Source organism: Panthera tigris, chromosome C1 (genome assembly GCF_018350195.1).
Source record: "Panthera tigris isolate Pti1 chromosome C1, P.tigris_Pti1_mat1.1, whole genome shotgun sequence".
NCBI lineage: Eukaryota > Metazoa > Chordata > Mammalia > Carnivora > Felidae > Panthera > Panthera tigris.
Genome location: NC_056667.1, coordinates 186,172,114 through 186,194,248, shown reverse-complemented (window position 1 = coordinate 186,194,248; position 22,135 = coordinate 186,172,114). Strand labels below are relative to the sequence as shown.

The following is a 22,135-nucleotide window of genomic DNA, read 5'->3' as shown; positions in this document are numbered from 1 at the left end:
ACTCCCCAGGAGCTTTCGGCAGCCCTGCAGAAGTGCAATGGTAATGAGCCCAATCAGGGTTCACAGATTAGCTGTAGCAAGCAGGGGCTGCTACAGTCCCCATCCTGGGATCCCATTCACATTACATTCCAAAAACATGTCATCAAGCTCACAGATTCTAAGACCAAGTCTAGTTAGAAGGACATAAGCATTTGGAGATGAACTTGGAAAGTGTTATTAGCTGATCCCCAGTCTAGGACATTAATTACCATATCATCATATTTGCCCTTTAATAGCTGGAAGGTAAGATGGAATACAGCTGTGAGCACCACCTTGAAATCCAAAAGGTCTGGATATTCTGAAGCACCCCCTTCCTGGCTAGGTGACCCTAAGATAAAGTAGGAATGATACCATTGCCCCTATCTGATAGGGTTGTTGTGAATCAAAGTAAAACAGTGTGAGTAAAGTGCCTAACTCATAGTTAGTGCTCAATAAACAGTAGTTATTATTACCCAGAAATAAGGTGAATAATAACTTACATGTATGTCCTTGGTCAAGTGTGTAGAACAAGGATTATTAGAGTCATAGAGGATGTGATTGGAACTAGAATTGCACGTTTTCTGACTCCTGATCACTGATTTCATTTAACAAATATGTATTAACTCACTACTATGTACCAGTTAGGGGACATGTGTTAAATACTAGAAGCACTAGAAGTGGTCAAGTTTGCTCTGTAGAAAACTTAAGTATTCTTTCTACCATACTAGGATTTCGGTGAAATCAATAAAGATGATACTGATGCCTTCTGTGATTTAGTAGCTTTTACTAGACACCCATTATGTAGCACAAAGACACTAAGGATTCTGCCAGGGAAGAGCCCATGTCATAGCAGGCAGGCATCTCACAATAGTTTAAGTCAGGGGTGCAGAATGGAGCCTTCACAAGAGATGGCCTTAACAGGTACTCACACTGACTTAGGTAAAAATTTGAAAACTGAGGGTTGGCTTTTAGAGAGTACAAATTCAGGCAAGGTTTAGGCCTAAGCAAGCTAACATAGAAGTCAGTTCTGGCACTGGGAGGTGTGCCTAACATCTAGAGGGAAGCTAAGAAATCTAAGGAAGCTAAACATAAAAACAGGTATAGCTTCAGTTCTCACATACCTTGAACCCTGTCAAGTCACTGAACCGCTGAATGAACCTCCATACTGGGTAAAACAGAATGGGAACTAACTTGTTTTGTGCACCTACTAGAAGTTAGGAATCGTGGCAGATGAGGTTCAATAATTTCACTTATGTCTCAGAACCACCCTGCAAAATGAGACAGAGGGATGCAACATGCCCAATGGAAAGAGAACAAAGTTTGGTCATGAATTGACTCATCTCCAATCTAGGAAATGCCTCTGGGTGAACCTGGGAGAAAACCTGCCTCCTCATGCATAAAACTGTGCTACTCTTAGCAGCATAGACCCTGGCAGGCAGTGGGAAGGAGGAGAAGTTATGTGTGTTCTGTGCCTGGTACATAGGAACACTTTTAAAATGACAGGATTGCTCCCATTTTGCAGGTTAGGGAATTTCCTCAAGTGCCCCAAGTAGTAAAAGGTGGAGCTTGGACTTGCTGTTTCATGAGGAATTGGTGTCCATAATTAAAACCTCTTCTATCAGTAATTTTCCCTCGTTCAGCCCACTGCATAACTCCCTTGGCTAACAGCTCATGTGACAAAGCGGATGCTGATGCAGATCTTACATTGTGTTCACAGCAAACACACAAAGACATGCTCAGAATCCTCTGAGCGCAAAGCATGGTAGCTCTTTGTCATCCCAAAAGGGACAAGGGTCATTTTAGATTGCAATCATCATCTGTCCCATAGTGGTGTCAGATGAAGTCAGATTTCAGCTCAAACTAAAACATTCCAAGAGTGAGGTTAGATTGCTCTCATGTAATGCTATCTGCTGTCGGTATTCCATGCCCGTTGTTTCCTGCTTCCACCTGGTGGTCAAAAGTTGAAAAAGCAGGCGTCCTGAAAATAACTGGGCGTCAGCAGGATCCCTTTGCCTATGGTTTATAGTACATCTGATTCTGGGTCCCTGCAGGGCTTTTAGTACTGCTTTCCTGCCTTTTGATTTCCACTGAGTTCCTCCAGTGGAAAATCTTTCCATGTGCAGTGTTCTTTCCTGGGGCTGAAAGAACCAGGATAATCCCGGATGCTTCCCTGCAGCTGAGCTCATGTCACAAATCAGGCATGATTTTCAGCAGATATTTCTTTAAAAGTTTGAAGGCCTCTGCGGACTCTATTCCCTTCTCAATGGGAACAAGCATCAAAGAGACAGGAATAAAATGCTTTGCACGCACATCAGGAACTAATTGCCAATTTGGCAAATGCATTGACTAATGTCATGCACTGTTATTTCTAAATCCTCTCCTGTCCTTGACCCCCAGTATCTAGATGTAAACTTGGAACCATTAGTGGAGGAGGATAAAGTCTTCTGGTGCTTCAAATGGAATTGAGAGGGATTTAAACTCAGCGCTTTTGAGTGTAGTGAAATGAACCCAGCAGTACATTAATGCTAGGATTTGAGCTCACACAGCATGAGCGCTTTCAAAACCCATGTTTAAGGAAGCAAACAGAGCCACGGCAGACCCTTTCAGTGGAGCAAAAGGAGTTGGATGAAACAATCAATGACACATTAAAAACCACAACTGGGCTGCAATCATGTGGGCACAAAAAAAAAGTTTTTCTTTATCACAGGATCTTTGCATCTAATGAGATGGTGACTGGACAACCTCCAGAGGAGTAAGGCCTCCGTTTACTTTCACTGAGAAACGTCTAAATATTTAGTTGGTTCTCCTAAAAGCCTTACATGATTCTGTAGCAAACTGGTCTCTAAGGTATGATCTTATTAGCTCTATATTGCCATTGGAAAATCTATTTAAAGGGAATTCGGAAAAGAAAAGAAGGAAGATATTACCATTCAAAGTATAAATGTTATTTTTTTTTCTCTTTCAAAATTAACTATTTTTATGTCCTCCAAATACTTAGTTTAGGAACAACACCCTGCCAGCCTTAATTGATTCTAAATGGTTCTCTATTCCTTACATACGCTTTATTCCTATTGGGTTAGTTGGATTCAAAGTGCTTTAGGCTCAAAAGGGGAGGGACTCCTGAGTACATTTGGTGGGGGGGGGGGGGTTGGAGGTGATGCTAAGAGCACCAGGGAACTTTGTAAAATTGTCTATAGGGGTCTACCTTTAAAATTTACACTACTGTCTTATATGAGCAGATTTTAGCCAAGACCAATATCCAGTTTGCTCTAAGCTTCTGAGATTCTCTCTGCCATAAACCCAGTACATCCCAGATGGGGCATCAACTGGAGCTTTAACCTTTTCAGACTTTCTGATAGTAGAATCCCCTCCAGCATGTCGTTCTTTATTATTGCTTCCTATGGACTCTTGTTAAGGGATCACCAAAACTTCTCCCCTCCCCCGCGCTGGAGGCCAGCACAGCCCCAGTTCACCGCCAGTTTGATTAATGTGTCTTGGCTAATTGTGTGAAAGATGGCAGGGCTTTAGCAAGTGTGACCAGTTTATTGTTCAGCCAATCACAGGCGCCTCAGTTAGCATGTGAAAAGGGGGTGTTTTGTGGGGGGGGGGAGGGTGAGTGTTCTGGCGGCTGAGTCAAAGGCAGAGCATTTTGGGGGGTCACAGAGCAACACCCACTTCTTTGAGGGGATGTTACTATGCTCTACTAAACCTGTAAACCTCTTACTCAAAGCACTTTTTTCTCCTCCCTCTTTTTTCAAGATCTTTTTTTTCCCATGGTGCAAGCAGGCAAGCCACTGGCTACTCTGCAGATGGAGTTCACGTTCCAGGGTTTTTAATATTTCACTTTTATATTTCTGTTAGAGAATGATCCTGCTGAGAGTCTGGGAATCTGTGCTCGTCAGAACCCCCTTACTGACACTTGGATATATTGCTCTGAAAGCTATCCCAGGAGAAAAGATTAAACAAAAAAAAGCCTACTTTTCAAAGCCTACTTCTCAATCTGCCCACATCAAAATAAGACAACTGGCCCTTTGAAGTAGAGGACACAGAGTTCTCAACCAGCTTGCTTAAAATGGGGGGTAGGAGGGAAGGAAGGAAGGAAGGAAGGAAGGAAGGAAGGAAGGAAAGAAAAAAAGAAAGAAAGAAAGAAAGAAAGAAAGAAAGAAAGAAAGAGGAAGCCTAGTGTCTAAAATTATATACCTCTCTTCCCTTGCCCAGATTTAATCAGGCACACGAGTCTGAATTGATGATGGCTAAAAACCTACAGTCGTGCTCATTAGTGTCCCAAGAAAACAAGTGTCCAGAGAAACTTGTCCAGGTGGATCAGCACCAGATGTTTTTTTAAACCTATGCAAACAGAAACTGTGTTGTCCTCCTAGACCTAGTCCGGACAAGGTCTGGGCAAGGGTAGAGTAGGCATAGATGGACACTGGATGGTCCTCCCAAGTTCTGAGCTCTCGGTTCCGGCTGCATTCCAAGTTTGGGGGCTCTCACTACTACTTAGAATGAAAAGGAAAGGAATGGAAATCTCATCCAGAATACTATTACTGTTCTCTCTGTGATATTTTTCTGGCTCCCGTACCCTGTTCTGTTCTCTTAATCACTGGAGTTCAAATGTGTGGAAGCAGCATTGGCAGTTCAGTGATGGGGTGGGTGCGGGATGGGTCTTCTCAATCGATATAAGGGAATACTCCTGGAAAAAAAATGATGACCCTTTTAAAACACAGTCTTTATGATTATCAATAGTCCTGACCCCATGTTCAAGATATGCTGGACTTTTAAGATTCACAAATACAGAGTTAGACATCCTCATCGTAGCTAAGTTTACAACTCTCTTCCTTTCATAAGCTCGGCCTGGCCCAAAGCTACACATTGCCCAAACCCATGGAAGCCGGGCTCACAAGTGATCACCCTTCCTAATAAGGAGAGTTTGTGAGAGAGTGTAGATGAATGAATACAAACCCAAGTTCTCAGAGATCCAAGAAGGTACCATATTTGTCTGTGCGGACCCAACACATAATATAGCACCTGGCAGATAGTGGGTGTTCAAAATTTTTTGGCTTATTTGAATTAAATTGAATCCCTAGTAGAAAAACAATGCAAAGTATGAACACTATTGATGTTGGGCCTGGAGAATTCTCTTCATAAATAAAAAATTGCACATTACTTTGAAATGACAGCAAAATGAAAAATGCAACATATTTCTTGCTGTTTTATTGGGACCCAGTTATCTTATTTAGTACAGAATCTGGCAGGGAAGCATTTTGAACAAGTTTCTATCATTATTGTTCTCACCAAGGCATTCTGTGTTAAGGATCACTGCTTATTTGCCTGAACCAACCTGAAACCCAAACGTTTGAAGTTTGGAGGAATAGCATATGCTCACCATGGCAGCTTAGTACTGACATCATCTAAATGGTTTTCTATAACCCATTTGTGACCCTAAACTTCTTACTGCATCCATGGTAGGAAGCTGAGGGTTTCCATTTTTACCTGCAGAGGAGAGTGGGTAGGGAGAGGTATAGGCAGGGTGGGAAAATAGAACCAGGTTCTCCTAGAAACCATGGCAACTGGAGATAGAACCATTGCAGACTGGACCATGGTCTCTACAAGAAGCCTGTTCTTTTTTCTATTTCAGACCAAAAGGACCAGGCATTATTCTAAACCTTATGGCCAGAGTGGCATTTTTCTCAGGTGCTAAACTCAAGCAAAATAGTTAGAAATGGTAAACTATTTGTAAATGACCCTAAGGCCATTTAGCAATGCATATGATCATTCATAAGGCAGCTGAAATGACTTTACAGTTAGTCTTTCACTTGCTGTAGGGTTTTTATAACCCTGGTCAGTTCAAGATGCCTGGTTCCCTAGGAATAGTTTGAGTGTAAGTATTATATGATGGAGAAAAGAAGAAAAAAAATCCCCTGCCTCTTTATGTCTTTTGTTAGCGTCCATTTTTTTTTACAAAAATTTTTAAACGTTTATTTTTATTTTTGAAGGGGGAGGGGCAGAGAGCAAGGGAGACACTGAAGCAGGCTCCAGGCTCTGAGTTGTCAGCACAGAGCCCAACATGGGCCTTGAACCCACAAGTGGTGAGATCATGACCTGAGCTGAAGTCGGACTCTTAACCAACTGAGCTACCCAGGTGCCCCTGTTATGCTCCTTAATTGCTTTTTAATTTTTTTTCTTTTTACTTCTTTTTTTTTTAAATTATAATTTATTATCAAATTGGCTAACATACAGTGTGTAAAGTGTGCTCTTGGTTTTTGGGGTAGATTCCCGTGGCTCATCGCTTACATACAACACCCAGTGCTCATCCCAGTCCCCTCCTCAAGTGTCCTCTTCAATGCCCTTCACCCATTTTCCCCTTTCTCCCACCCCTTAATTGCTTTTTTAAACTTTCTACAATTTATTGATTTCATGAGACCCTTTTAGGATAATCCCATACCAAAGTTAGTAATGACAACAATTTGGAGAAAGTCCATATTTAGTGATGGGTCACTATAAGAACATAAAGACTAGAGAATCTGACTTGAGCCATAATCATGCCAATCTTGTCTTTATCTGTACATATCTACCTCCCCTTTAATCCTGCCAGCAAGAGTTCAACTTTGTTGTAGCCATTACTTGCTTCCCCAGCCTCTGATATAATCCTTTATCCTATAGCTCATTGCTTGTCTCCTTCCTTCAGTGTCAACATCCTTGAATGACTACTGGGTAATCTGATCTCTCTGGCATGGCCTTGGGACCATTTCTCAAAGACTTCCCCCAAAGGCAACACTTCCAACACTTCCAAATCCATTCCCAGGAGCCAGTCTTGGAGGACCAAATGAATGATGAGAATGACTGTTAGGCCCAGAGACAATGGAGGAACTCTTGTGTAAACTAGAAACATCTTACCTGGCCAGTCCTTGGCCTAATGAGACTCTACCTCCCCTCTGTTATATTAGCTTTCTTTTAATACTTTATGAGGTACAAGAACCTAACAAATAAAGTCAATAATAGTCATGGGGCTCAAAAATGAGACCATCTTTTGAGTTCTTTTGAGTCATTGGATATTTGGAAATGGATGTGGAATCCACAGCAACAGTCATTCCAAATTCTTATGCAGCTTGCTACTTGTGTTGTATAGAGTTGGAGAACTGATCTAACCTCAACTACTATTTCAGTGTCCTTCTCATAAAAGGATTAGCAGGGAATATAGGAATCTAAAAATTCATCTAGACCCATCTTTACTGTTGAGTTAACAATAAAAGAAGGCTACTCTATCTGTGTGGCAAATGTTTTCACATTGCTAATTCTCAGAGCATTCGAGAAACTCAAATCAATATTACCTGGATTGTAGTTAGGTAGCTTGGAAACTCCAGGCCAGGTATCCTCTGTAGGGACTCCTAACACCTATATAAAGCCAAAGAAAGACAAAGAAAGGTGGGGCAGGAGATGTGAAAGATCAAGGGGGAATAGGGAAGAATTTGTTACATATGTCACATTATGCCAGCTGATGTACAGGAAAGAAACTTGAGTGCCCACCATTTGCAGCTTTGTGGGCAAAACTGTAGTGTATTCTTAAGGTCTTGTGATGGTCAATTTTATGTGCCAACTTGGCTGGGCAAAGGGAGGCCCAGTAGCTAGTAAAATATTATTTTGGGGTGTGTCTAAGAAGGTGTTTGTGGAAGAAATTAGTATTTGTTTTTTTTTTTAATGTTTATTTATTTTTGAAAGAGAGAGAGAGAGCAGGGGAGGGGCAGAGAGAGAGGGAGACACAGAATATGAAGCAGGCTCTAGCTGTCAGCACAGAGCCCAATGCAGGGCTTGAACTCACGAACTGTGAGATCATGACCTGAGCCAAAGTCAGATGCTTAAACGACTGAGCCACCCCGGTGCTCCAAGAAATTAATATTTGAATCAGCAAGAGTAAAGAAATATGCCCTCTCCAATGTGAGCAGACATCACCCAATTGGTTGAGGGCCCATATAAAATGGCAGAGGAAGGGCAAATTCTCTCTCTCTTTTCTTGAGCTGGGGCATCCATCTTCTCCTGCCCTCAGACATCTGAGCTACTGGTTCTCTGACCTTCAGACTCTGGAACTTACACCAGCATCCCCTCAGTTCTCAGTCCTTTGGCGTCAGACTGAATTATACTGCCAGCTTTCCTGGTTCTCCAACTTGCAGATGGCATATCTCAGCCATAATCATATGAGCTGATTCCCAAAATAAAGGATTCTTATGTATCTCTGTACATCCCATTGGTTCTGTTTCTTGGGAGAACATGAATACAGGTCCTGAGCCTGTGTCCTCACTAACTCACTTGTTCTTATTCTGAGGCAGATCATACAGCCTTGCTTAAAGTCATATTCTCATCACTATCTATTGCATGGTCACTATGTAGCAGGATGCTATTTTGGGAGTTGGGAATATAAAGAGGCAGGAATGACTGTCCTTTTGCCTTCCATTAGATGAAAAAAATACACCCCCCACAACAAAAGACATTTAGCCTGAATTATGCTTCAGCATGAGCATCCAGCTGTTTCCCATGTGCTCAAATTAAAAAGGATTCGGATTACTGACCTTTAGGCAGTGGAATGTTGGCTAAAAATGATCCTAAACCTAACTCTAGTCCTTTCTACCAAATTCATCTCACCTTGTTTTCTTGGTGGCCTGGCACCTTGGAATGTGGTATTTGACTTTTAACCAGTGGGTTGTAAAAGTAACAACATCACTTGAAAAAGAGCTCACTTATGCCTTGGATTACCAAATTGAAGCTCCAGTTTTACTTAATATGAAAATAAAAGTGTTTTGGCATACAAAGTCAAACACTTCAGATTTTGGGTAGTGCTTTTACTGTGAGTTGTTTTGTGGGCATCATTTTACCATTCTTTTACCTTCACCTTAAAAGCCCTATGTCAGTTATATCTGGGAGCTAAAATAACATTGTTTCTGCAAAATATTAGTGAAGTATCAGTAGCTTTCACTACACCACTACCCAATATAACTCTTCTTAGAAGCATATCTCAGCATAACTCTTTTTAGAAGCATCTCTCATAGAAAGAATCTAATAAATCCATTTGCAAAATGCTAGATATAGATACCAGCCCAATTGATGGCAGGAAGTCAACTGCCCAACAGTGACTAATAATGATCAATGAAGAATCCAGAATCTTAATGTCTACCAGCTTGCTGACTAGGACTCTGGCTGAGAGGTACATTTTGTGGTGCTGGCTAAGACTGTCCTCAAACAAAAGACACTGAAGTGCTATTTTCCCTCATACAATAAAAAAATCATGCCACCCAGGAAAATCTTTCTTTGATCCATTCCCTAAACAAACTGAAAAGCTACTGAGAGGATTATAGGCTTTTCCTATCAACCACTCTGAGCCTGAGGGAACACTAAGAATCCTGGAATCCATTTTGAAAAATCAACTGGACTAATTCTTCTTTTGTGGGAGATGGCCAGAGGATGGGAAGCTGATTCTTCTTTTTTAACCTACCATCTTATATATTTGCACAGATGTGCATGTAAACAAGTGATTTGCAGGCACCCATACTGGTGGCTGGCAAAGCACAATGAAAAGAACGCAAAGACAATGAAGAAAAAGCGACAAAGGCAATCAATAGTGACCACATCCATATTTTCTCTAAGGTGACAGTTACTAGAATTATTGGTTACTTTGTATTATGTTTAATTAAAGCCAACAAAGTGGATACCAAACAATTTTTAATATTATACTAAAAACTTTAAGCTTGAGATTTTTGAAGTTTAAAAATTCAATCTCCTTCATTCAGAAATTTGATGCTCGGGTTCTATTTGAAAGTTATTGAATTCGTTTTCACTTGAGAAAATTACTAAATCTCTGCTTCGCTGTCTGGGAAACTGAAACCCAAAAATTGTTGATTTATTCCCTCCCTGAAGGCTCTTAAAAGGCAGCCAGTGAGTGCTATGTTTGAAGTCATAGTGGGCTGCACAGGGCGGTTTTCTGCCTTTGTTGGAATGGAAACTGAAGACATTTTGATTAGTGGACTTAAAGCCTGCATAGTTTATTTTATTCTGATTTTAGAACTGTATCTGGGATCATTTGCTAAAAACACTTATTACAAGAATTAGATTTCTAAAAAGTTGATCAGAAAGAGGTGACAGCTATTCAGATGAACACACACACACACACACACACAGGCATTTTAGAAAGACGGCAAAGTAAAGATTCAGAATTTCTCATTTTGTTTTCATTCCTAAGAATGAGAGTGAGATCTCAGGAAAATGTAAGAGATATTGTGGTTAAAGATTAGGAGAGTAGAATGGACCCATTGCTTTCATTTTTTATTTGTTTGTTTATTTTATTTTGGAGAAAGCATGAACAGGGGAGAGGAGCAGAGAGAGAGAGAGAGAGAGAGAGAGAGAGAGAGAGAGAACTTAATCAGGCTCCACACTCAGTACAGAGCCCAGTGCAGGGCTCAATCCCGTGACCTTGAGATCATAACCTAAGCCAAAATCAAGAGTCAGATGCTCAAATGACTGAGCCACCCAGGCACCCCAGACCTATTACTTTCAAAGAGCCAACTCTTACATCCAATATCACGGAACCTGAAAGAGCTTTCCTATTTTCATCCATGTAGACCACGTTTAGTGAAACACTAATTCAGGGGCTGTTTGTAATGTTTAAGTTTCTAACCTGCTTGAACTGTAGTAGTATATAAGACAGCACACTGCTGAATGTGGGGACTTGTTCTCATTTTGTCCTCAGAGTGTGGAACGGTGACTGTGGTAACAAAACTGTGTCTCTACCTCAAAATTTTAAAGTAGTTCAAGAGGAGACAAATTTCCTCACTTACACACAAAAACCCCACTCTGGCAATATCTCTCAAGAAACTCATTATCGGAGGCCGTTAGCAAGAATGCTCCAGATGCCTGCTTGAAGCAATCAAACTTGAAAGGGAACAGGGTCCGGGATAACAACAGTGTAGTTTAAAGCACTTTGACACACACTACAACATGGATGAACCTTTAGAATATAAGTGAAATATGGGGCACCTGGGTGGCTCAGTTGGCTAAGTGTCCAACTTTATCTCAGGTCATGATCTCATGAGCTTGTGAGTTCGAGCCCTGCATTGGGCTCTCTGCTATCACTATAGAACCTGTCTACTGCTTCAGGTCCTGTCTCCCTCTCTGTCTGCCCCTCCCCAGCTCGTGCTTTCTCTTTGTCTCAAAAACAAATTTAAAATAAGTAAACAAATAAATAAATAAATAAAACTGGAATAAGCCAGACAAATACTGTATGATTCCACTAATAGGAGATACCCAGGATAGGCAAATTCCTAAAGACAGCAAGTTGAAGAGAGCTTACCAGGGGCCAGAAGGCAGGAAGATGGGGAATTAATGTTTAATGGGTACAGAACTTCTATTTTAGTTGATGAAAAACATTTGGAACTGGATGGTGGTGATGGATGCACAGCATGAATGTACTTAATGAATCATATACCTAAATATGGTTAGATGGTAAATGGTATGTATATTTTCCCACAATGAAAAAAATCACCAAAAAAAGAGAGAAAAATATATGGATGACTATACTATGTGGCATACAAACTACAAGAGACAAAAGAGTGAAGTGCATTGTGGTGCAAATGAAGTTGGATAAATAATAAGGAAAGAAATGGAACCACACACAGCCAAGCACTTCACACCTTAGGAATTAGGTTTTGGAAGAGCACAATAAATAGTATACTTCTCTCACCCTAACACGGTAAGCCTTTGTTTTATCAGGGTTCTGTGGATATTTAGTGTCTCATCTTCTGTTGACAAGGGCGCAGGGCCAAATATATGGTAGAATTAGAGCTGACGGTGGCAAGGCAGAGATGTGCCTAAATAGCCACAGCAGCAATTGTCCTGGGAAGTTGAGAAAATAATGAGAGCAAGCAGGTGGATTCAGGGGCTGCTACAAGACAACAGGGAGTTTCCTGACCATGTCTTCGTTCCCCAGGTACTTACACCTGTGGCAAATTCTACAGTTTCCACAGCCTTAATATGCGGCATAATATCTCAAAGCAGATGGACTACTTCACTGTCTCTAAAACAAATTTGGTTCAAAGTTTGAATTGCAGATATTTCTTCTTCCTAAGAGGAATTCTTCTCTTACCTCCCAGATCTTCTCCAGTTGTTCAAGGATGTTGGAAACCCCAGGAAACAAAGGTTGGCCCTGGAACATTTCAATAAAGATGCAGCCTGCACCCCTAGCAAAGGAAACAAGAGTCAGTCTGACACTTTTAAGGAAACCATACATGTGAAACTGAACTACTAGTATTTCTCCACCCAGTAAATATTTTGGAGAGTTAAACAGGGGACATATGCTATTAAAAGTCTTGGTAAAGAGAAAAGAAAAAGAAAAAGAACAGCCTGCAGCTTTTCATTAAAATGGTATGCAACCAGCATTTAGGAACACAGTATGGATAACAAACATTTCAACTCATTCAAGTTCATTATCCATCTTATGAGACGAGGGGAAAGTACAGAATCTCCAAATTGACTGCTTTTTTTCACAGAATCTAAAATGCTATCTTTCTAAGAGGCACCATTAATATAGGTAACGATTAAGAAAAAAAGAACAAAAACAAAAAACGCTGCAAGTTGAACCACGACACAATCAGAATGTTTCTTTCATAGCTATTGCAAGGGCTATTATAAACTTAATTAGAGAGATTATTTTACCATGTTTTATATTCGTACATGCAAAAAATGGAACAGTAAGAAAAATAAATTGGTTTGGGTACTCCTAAAACTTTGTTACATTCAGCATTTGACTCAGACTCTTTGATGTCTGTTTTTATCCATGGGATCATCCTCTATATCAGGAGTTTGATGATGCAGCATTTCTTAAAATAATCCATAAGAAAACTAAGAGTCATTGGTGCTGGGCTCCTAAGCTGACCTTGCGATTACGTAGAGTTAACCTACTTTTGGCTCCTTCTGAAAAAATGTTGCTAAACATGTCTGATTCACTCCCTTTCCACCACCATTTGGTTCCTAGTTAAAAATAAGGGGGAAAAAAAAAGCTCTCCTGTCTGCAAGACTTTCTTCCAAGTCACTGACACTCATTCTGCAACTTTTGATGCTGACATTTGATGTTCACACATGTGCAATGGTAGCTGTGGTCATAACTGCAGCCTGGCTGGCGGCTTTGGTAAGACGCTACTGATTATAAGGTACATCCTGATTTAGCAGAAATTGTGCATCTCAAAATAGATGAAATAGGGTGAAATATAAAATTTATTTCCTATGTAGTCAAATTGGAGGGTAATTGCTGAGGGACAGTAAGGGGTAAGATTTATTTTGCTAATAATACACATTTTTATTCATATAAGTCTTTTGAGAGATAAAATTGGTTCAGGTGACTGATTATAGTGATTATCCTCATGGTCCTAGCCTTCGACTCCAAATTTCCTTTCACTGTAACACATAATCTTGCACACTCCCTTAATCACCTTGACATTTTCTTATGTGGCATGATAAAGAAGGACAGTTAAGTAAAACATTTTATTATAGATCATCATATTATTAAAAATTTATTATCAAGTTCATTTTAAATATGGTCTTTAATATTATTCATATGTATTTATTACATATGATAAATTTTTATTTTTTCCATCTGACTGCAGACACATGCAATTTATTCAGTTTAAATTGATTGTGTTGGAGAAAGCAGATTTCTTGGTAAACAAGTTTAAGAATAATTTTTATCTTGTGTCTGGTTTGAGGACAGAATTTATATTAAAAAGAAAATTGAAATGTTATTGTATTTTATCATGTCAAAAAAGACAAAAACAGTTTCCATGACCTAATATTTGGTTTGCATTTAAAATAATCAACTGGGTAAATTTTAGAATTTTGTACATATATACATAAAAGATATCACTTTATTGGCAATTTTAAAAAGCCAATTGGGTATACCAACTACTATATTTACTTTTTAATGATTTTTCATGTGCAAGAGACATCTTGCTATGTGATACAAGAATTTTGATCAGACAAATGTAATTTAAGAATTTGGTGAATACAGTTCATGAGTTTGAGCCCCACATGGGGCTCCATGTTGACAGGATAGAGCCTGCTTGGGATTCTCTCTCCCCCTCTCTCTCTGCTCCTCCCCCCATGTGTGCATGCTCCCTCTCTCTCTCTGAAAATAAATAAATAAAATAAACTTAGAAAAAAAGAATCTAGGAATAGTATGTTGAGGTGAATTTTTAGAATTATTGCCATTTTAAAGCTCCTCGTCAGGTTGCATTTTAGAATCTATGGGTGTTTTTGTTTTTGTTCTTGTTTTTTTTTTTTTTGCTTTTAGGAAAGGTGGAGGAAAATAAAAGTAGTAGAAAACTATCAAATGGTCAAAAACCATCCTGATTGCTAGCAATCGTCAATTATAAGATAAGCCAACTAGGAAACTGAGTTGGTGAATGCCATCAAATGGTCTCCAGCCACCACGCATGACGTTTCTCTACATGTGCTTGAAAGGTCTCAAACCATTTCATTTTGAAATGAAAAAATGTGTGTGTGTGTGTGTGTGTGTGTGCGTGTGTGTGTGTGTGTGTAAAACATATGTAATTGTATATTAATTGATATAAAATAGAAATGGAAATACACTGGTTTTTGAAGACTTGTGCTAACTGTCCATCCAGTACCCTAATACCTTCTACAAAATTTTTTTTTAATGTTTATTTAGGTTTTTTTTTTTTTTTAACATTGATTTATTTTTGAGAGATAGAACACAAGCAGGGGAGGGGCAGAGAAAGAGGGAGACATAGAATCCAAAGCAGGCTCCAGGCTCTGAGCTGTCAGAACAGAACCTGACACGGGACTCAAACCCACAAACCCACAAACCCACAAACCCACAAACCCACAACCCGTGAGATCATGACCTAAGCCAAAGTTGGACGCTCAACCAACTGAGCTACCCAGGCGCCCTTATTTAGTTTTGAGAGAGAGACAGACAGTCAGAGAGACAGAGTGTGAGCCGGGGAGGAGCAGAGACGGAGGGAGACACAGAAACACAGAATCCAAAGCAGACTCCAGGCTCCGAGCTGTCAGCACAGGGTCCAATGTGGGGTTCGAACTCCGGAATGGTGAGATCATGACCTGAGCTGAATTCGGATGCTTAACCTGAGCCACCCAGGTGCCCCTTCTAATACCTTCTAGAAACACCAGGGGCTCACAAGCCACTAGAAGACCTGATGGCATTTTAAACAAGGTTCAAAACCATAGTCATTACCAGGTTTAAACCTGTAGTCCACTTTTTCCCTCCTTTCCAAAGGTTTTCATTGCTTGGAAAAAAACTTGTTTTTTCATACTGGTGGCTGTAGGGAACCAAGAAGGAAGTTCTTTTGTTACTTCTGTCCTTTGTGTCCTTTGTCTTTAGTGTCCTCTGTCTTCTACTCCACTAGGGCAGTGTACAAAATTGTGTAAAATATTGGACAAAGCTGGACATTAAGGCCATTATGCAAGTAGTACAAAGTAACACAAGGTGTTTGTGTTATAGAATAATATGCTTATATTTGGTTGAAATTCTCCATTTGCATTTGTATGGTGGGTGCCTTACTGGCATTTTCTTGAGTCCTTCTTTTTAAGCTTCACCTAGCAGTAGATTAAAACCTTTCTAACCTAACAAATATATACAGTCTAAGGCTACTTATTCATATTTTTAATATTTATACATATATATAGAGACAGTGCTCACGTGCAGGTGCCCATGTGCCTACTTAGGACACTTGTAAGACAAACAAAATTCCTAAATCAATTATATTTCAGTACCTGGAATATCCACAAGTACCATAAATATCAATGCATTGGTAAGAAAATGAATCTATGCACCTTAAGTTTGAAAAACGGAAGATGCTTTCTAGGTGTAAGCATTGTTCTTTAAAAACTATACAATTAATCATCCTATTTATTTTCAGTTGTTTTTCAGAGCTATTGTATTTTTTAATTTGCTTTGTAAACAAGTTGTGTGACTATCATCTATTTTGTCCACCCCTAGTCTAGCCTCAGGCAAACATTTAAAATATTCTGAACATTTAGGTCCAGATAAGAAACCAGCTCCTATTTTCTTTTTCTCCTCTGTTTTGTTCTTAAATCTTCATTCCTGTGCCTCTTCTTACCTCTTCTTCTTACCCTTCCTATCTTCAGGCTTCTCAGAGGATTTCTGCTCTGTGGAGATACACTCGGGGCAGCCCATGTAGATGAAGGGGAACTTCCTATGCTTGGAAAAACCTGATGACATCAACCAGTGAATCCTTCCAGAAAGGAGAGATGCACTGAGTCATTTTATTGCTCCAACTGTGGTTCTTCAGTCAAATTAGAGGAAACAGCTTCCAGGTTTTCTGCTTTTTCTGGCTGTCTTCCTAACTTTTTCTCTATTCTGAGCATGAACAAATTCTTCCATAAGAGAGGAAAAGATTCTTCAAATTCCTTAGGCAATCTCTGGGGAAATCAACCATCTCAGGAGTTTTAGGTTTTTCAGAGGTGTAAGGAGCATACAAAAATGTTGTTGGGAGAAATGAATCGGTATTTCATTTTTCGCTGTTGAAATTAGTTCAGAATAACAGAATGTATGACAGTGACATGACATTTCCATTTGCTTTTCCCTGGGCCACTCTTTATATTTGGAAGTTTGCAGCAGGAAATCTGCAATCCCTCAGACAGGAACAACTTTTCATAGTCCTAAAACCAGCAGCTGCCTGAAGTCAGTTTTGAATAGAACACTTTGTGTGCCAAAATCAATCTTTCTTTAAAATCAGTTTACCATAACATGGATGAACCTTGAAAAATTATGCTAAGTGAAATAAACCAGACCCAGAAGGAAAATATTGTATGATTGCACTTATATGAGGTACCTAGAAGAGTCAGATTCATGGAGACAGAAAGTAGAATAGTGGTTCCCAGGGGCTGGGGGAAGGGAGTAATAGGTAGTCTTTGTTTAATGGGCACAGAGTTTTAGTTTGGGATGATGAAAAAAATTTTCACGGTGGATAATGGTGATGGTTACACAGCAATGTGAGTGTACTCAATGCAAATGAATTGCACATTTAAAAATGGTTAAAGTGGTAAATTTTACGTTGTATGTATTTTAACATAAGACAAAAAAGTAAACAAAAACAAAATAGTGTAATTATCCTAAAACATTAAGTTTTCTCATCAAAGTTGCTAATAGAATCTTTTAAGGTCTGAAAAAGTGGCAGAAAGAAAAAAGAGACAATGTTGGGAGACTGGAGAGCATTGGTTCTAAGGGTTGAGAATAACCAATATGTCCTATTTTCCATAATCTAACTTTTTTCCCTGGGCCCCCCCTGCTGACTCTGCTGCCACCAGGGCTCACTGTGAATGAGGCTCTGGCACTCTGTGTTATAATTAGTTTCTTTAAGACAAAGGCTCTAATACTTGCCCACTGCCTCCAAAAATGCACTCAGTTTGTACCCTATGGGGTTTCATGACCTAGCACAATAGGATTTTTCCTCCTTTTCTTCCTTTGTCAATTGGAAATCTCCTCCCTACTAACTTCCCCTTTTACCACTCTGAAAAGAACCAAAAAATGGGTGAAAAGGAATCTCAGTGTAAACACTCAATATCTAACAATTATGCAGAGAGTGAACAAATAATAGTAAACTCAATGGAAGATGTCTGTTGTTCTATTTTTTTTTTAATTTTTTTTTTAACGTTTATTTATTTTTGAGACAGAGAGAGACAGAGCATGAACGGGGGAGGGTCAGAGAGAGGGAGACACAGAATCTGAAACAGGCTCCAGGCTCTGAGCTGTCAGCACAGAGCCCGACGTGGGGCTCGAACTCACGGACCGCGAAATCATGACCTGAGCCGAAGTCGGCCGCTCAACCGACTGAGCCACCCAGGCACCCCTGTTGTTCTATTTTTATATTACTTTTTGAGTTTTACTGGGCAAACAATAATAATAATGTAATGAATAAGAGTAATGACAATAATTTTAACTATAATTGAATTTCAACTTTGTGTTATTATTATTCGTGGTTAAATTCATGAAACATTTATCAATGAAATGTTAAAAACATGCATTTTTGTATATGCAGTAAAAAGGTAAGGGATATGTAGCTGAAGACAGACTTAGGGGCACCTGGGTGGCTCAGTCAGTTAAGTGTCTGACTCTTAATTTCAGCTCAGGTCATGATCTTCAGGTTTGTGAGTTTGAGGCCTGTGTCAGGCTCTGCGCTGATGATACAGAGCCTGCTTGGGATTCTCTCTCTACCTCTCTCTCTCTTCCACTCCCCTGCTTTCTCTGTCTCTTTCAAAATAAATAAATAAACGTTTAAAAAAAAAGACAGACTTAAAGAACCGGTAGGTGAGCTGAGGCAACTATCCAGGATGCAGCACAGAAATTTACAGAGACAGGAAATATGAAAGAGAGGATAAGAGCTATGGATAATAGAAAGACATGTTCTGGTAATCTTTCATTGGAGTTCTAGAAAGAGAGAAGGGAATAGAGGGAACATTCAAAGAGGAAATGACCAACTAAAGACACGATTCATAACCAGAGGAAGCACAATATATACCAAGCAGTGTAAGTAAAAAGAAACCCACACCACACACCTTAAAGTGAAAACTCTATAATAATAAAGGCAAAAATATATATATTTAAAATGTCTAGATAAAATGAGAGATCACTTACAAAAGAATGACAAGAGGTCTGAAAGCAAACTTCACAATTAGGCTAAAAGCAAACTTCACAACAGCAACAATGGAAGACAAAGCAGGGGGATGATATCCTCAAAGTTCTGAGAAAAAATAAGCATCAGTCTAGAATTACATCCCTAGCAAGTCTACTTTTCAACAATTAGAGTTTATCTTAAGACACAGAAACAGATTTGCCACTGATTAGCCTATGCTAAAGAAAATTCTAGAATATTTACTTTAAAAGAAAGGAAAATAATGGGAATGCAAACTGCTGCAGCCACTCTGGAAAACTGCATGGGGGTTCCTCAAAAAATTAAAAATAGAACTACGCTGGGGCGCTTGGGTGGCTCAGTTGGTTAGGTGGTCAACTTCAGCTCAGGTCTTGATCTCATAGTCTGTGAGTTTGAGTCCCCCTTTGGGCTCTGCGCTGACAGCTCAGAGCCTGGAGCCTGCTTCGGATTCTCCCTCTCTCTGCCCCTCCCCTACTTGTGCTCTGTCTTGCTCTGTCTCTCAGAAATAAATGCTAAAAAAAATTTTTTTTTTAAATAATAGAACTACCCTACGACCCAGCAATTGCACTACTAGGTATTTATCCAAAGGTTACAAGAGTGCTGTTTCAAAGGGGAACATGCACCCCAATGTTTACAGCAGTGCTATCAACAATAGCCAAAGTAAGGAGAAAGCCTAAATGTCCAATGACTGATGAATGGATAAAGAAGATGTGATACACACACACACACACACACACACACACACACACAATGGAATATTAGCAATCAAAAAGAATGATATCTTGCCATTTGCAACAATGTGGATGGAACTAGAATGTAATTGCTAAGCAAAATAAATCAGTCAGAGAAAGACAAATATCATATGACTTCACTCATATGTGGAATTTAAGATACAAAACAGATGAACATAAATAAAGGGAAGCAAAAATAATGTAAAAACAGGGAAGGAGACAAACCATAACAGACTCTTAAATACAGAACAAGCTGAGGGTTGCTGGAGGGGTTTTGGGTGGGGGGATGGGCTAAATGGGCAAGGGGAGTTAAGGAGGACACTTGCTGGGATGAGCACTGGGTGTTATTTGTAAGTGATAAATCACTAAATTCTATTCCTGAAATCATAATTACACTATATGTTAACTAACTTAGATGTAAATTTTTAAAAAATAATAAAAATTAAAAAATAAAGTGAATTTAAAAATGAAATTTAAAAAAGAAAGGAAATTATTCCTAAAGTAAGATTTTTTAAAAAATATTTTATTTTTAAGTGATCTCTATACCCAGTGTGGGGCTTGAACCCACAACCCTGAAATCAAAGGTTGCATGCTTTTCCAACTGAGCCAGCTAGGAATCTCCCAAAAGTAAGATCTAAAATGCATAAAGGAATAATGAACAGTTTTAAATTTATTTGCACTTAATGAAAATAGCTTTAAAGTACATAAAGCAGAAATGAACAGAATTATGACAAATCAACAATACAGTGAACAATTTCAACACACCTTTGATTGATAAGTGAAACAGACAAGAATGATATAAAGAAGATTTGGATAATGCAATTAACCCTGGATTTTTGAACATATGTAAAAACCTGTACCCAACAATTCAGAAATCTGCATTCTTCTCAAACGTGTGAAATATTTGCAAACACCGATCACATACTAGGTTAGTGCTACTTACACTATCTCTGGTGAAACGGGGGTGATTTTTAATTTTGAAATAATTTTAAACAAAAAAAAGTGGCAAGCGTAGTAGAATGAACTCTCTTCAAACAGATTCACCAATTGCCAACGTTTTGCCTTTCATTTTTTTTCTCTATTTTTTCTGAAGCAGTAGAGAGTAAGTTACAGATCAAATTCTTCACCCCTAAATACTTCACATTTTCTAAGAACAAAAGCATTCTCTTACATAACAGCAGTGCAATTATCAAAATCAGAAAATTTAACAGTGGCCCAATACTACTATCTAATCCACAGTCCATATTTAAATTTCACTTTTTGTCTGAGTCCTGTTCTTTAGCTCCATTTCCTCCAGGATCCAATGTAGAACCATGCATTGCATTGTTGGCATATCCCCTTAGTTTCTTTAATCTGAAACAATTCCTCAGTCTTTCTTTGCCTTTTAAATCCTTGACCTAGTAGGGGGATCAAAATATGCCACCCCAAAATATGTCACTCTGGTATAAAGATTATGTTGAGCTGAAGGCAATTGAGTAAAAGCAAACATAGGATGAGCTTTCCACCTCCCCCTATCTGCCTGAAAATAGCCCTTAAAGAGTCCAGAAACCCCTTTCTTTTGTCTTATCACTTCCCTACAAATTTATCATTCTTTGTCAGAATGGTATAAAAGCCTCTGAGCCTAGCTGCTTCTTTGGGCATTTTCTCTTCTTTCTATAAAGCCCCCTTCTCTATGCCACATAAAACTTTTAACATCAAATAAAATTTATATGCTTTTCTCCCATTAATCTGTTGTCAATTTGCGGGTTCATCCACAGACTCTAAAAGGACAGAGGGAAATTTTCCCTCCCCTACAACCCTTTAAAAAAGTACAGGCCAGTTATGTTGCTGAATGTCCCTCAAATAGAGTTTATCAGTTGTTTCCTCATCATTTGATTCAGGTTGTGATTTTTTGCAGGAAAACCTCATAAGTGATATTGTATCCTTCTCAGTGCCTCATATCAAGAGGCCCACAGTGTCAGTCAGTGCCATTATTGATGATATTAACTCTAATCACTTGGTGAAAGTGGTATCTGCCAAGTTTTTTTCTTTTCTATAAAGTTACTATTTTTTTCCTTTGTAACTGATAAGTAATTTGTGGAGATGTACTCTGAGACTATGAAAAGTTTTTATTCCTAATCAAACTTTCTGTTCTAGTTTAGCATTGTTAATTCTTGTTTGAACCAATCACTACCATATTGCGAAATAGTGATTTTCTAAGTCATTTCTTCTCCAGTTATTAGTTGGCATTCTACTATAAGGAGATGCTTCCTTTCTTATCCAGTTAGCTAGCTATCTTTAGTATGGACTTACACATTCTTATTTTATTCAGTGGCTTATATTCCATTACCTACATCATTTACTTTGATTATAAATCAAATTCTACTCAAATTGTACATCTTTGGTCAGTAGACATTTCTTCAAGTTGCTTCCCCTGTCATTTTGACATATTCCCCCCATTTTTTGACCACTTTGTAAAAAAATGTTCTGGCCCAATAACATGTTTCTGGCTCATCTTATACTTTCCTTGCCCCAGCCTTAGAATTGACCAGTTCTCCAAAAAGTCTTAGTTCTTTTTAGTAGGGAATGGTATCTGGAAATCAAGATCTGAGTGGCAGACCAACACTTATATAAAATACAAAAATTAATTTCTTAAATAATGTACCTAGAAGAATCAAATGCAAATCTTCTCTGAGGAAACCTACCTCATTCAAGTCC

At 39.0% G+C, this 22,135-nt stretch overlaps 1 protein-coding gene across 1 annotated transcript in view; it reads right to left on the bottom strand.

Annotated features, from left to right (window-relative positions):
• The window catches only part of CDK15 (cyclin dependent kinase 15), an 82,895-nt gene that overhangs the window by 29,098 nt on the left and 31,662 nt on the right, over window positions 1–22,135 (bottom strand). Inside the window, exons 9-10 of the mRNA XM_007089985.3 lie at window positions 12,146–12,239; window positions 7,350–7,413 (exon numbers count right to left, since the gene is read on the bottom strand). Coding sequence (XP_007090047.1) covers window positions 7,350–7,413; window positions 12,146–12,239 — 158 coding nt within the window. The remainder of the gene's footprint in view (window positions 1–7,349; window positions 7,414–12,145; window positions 12,240–22,135) is intronic.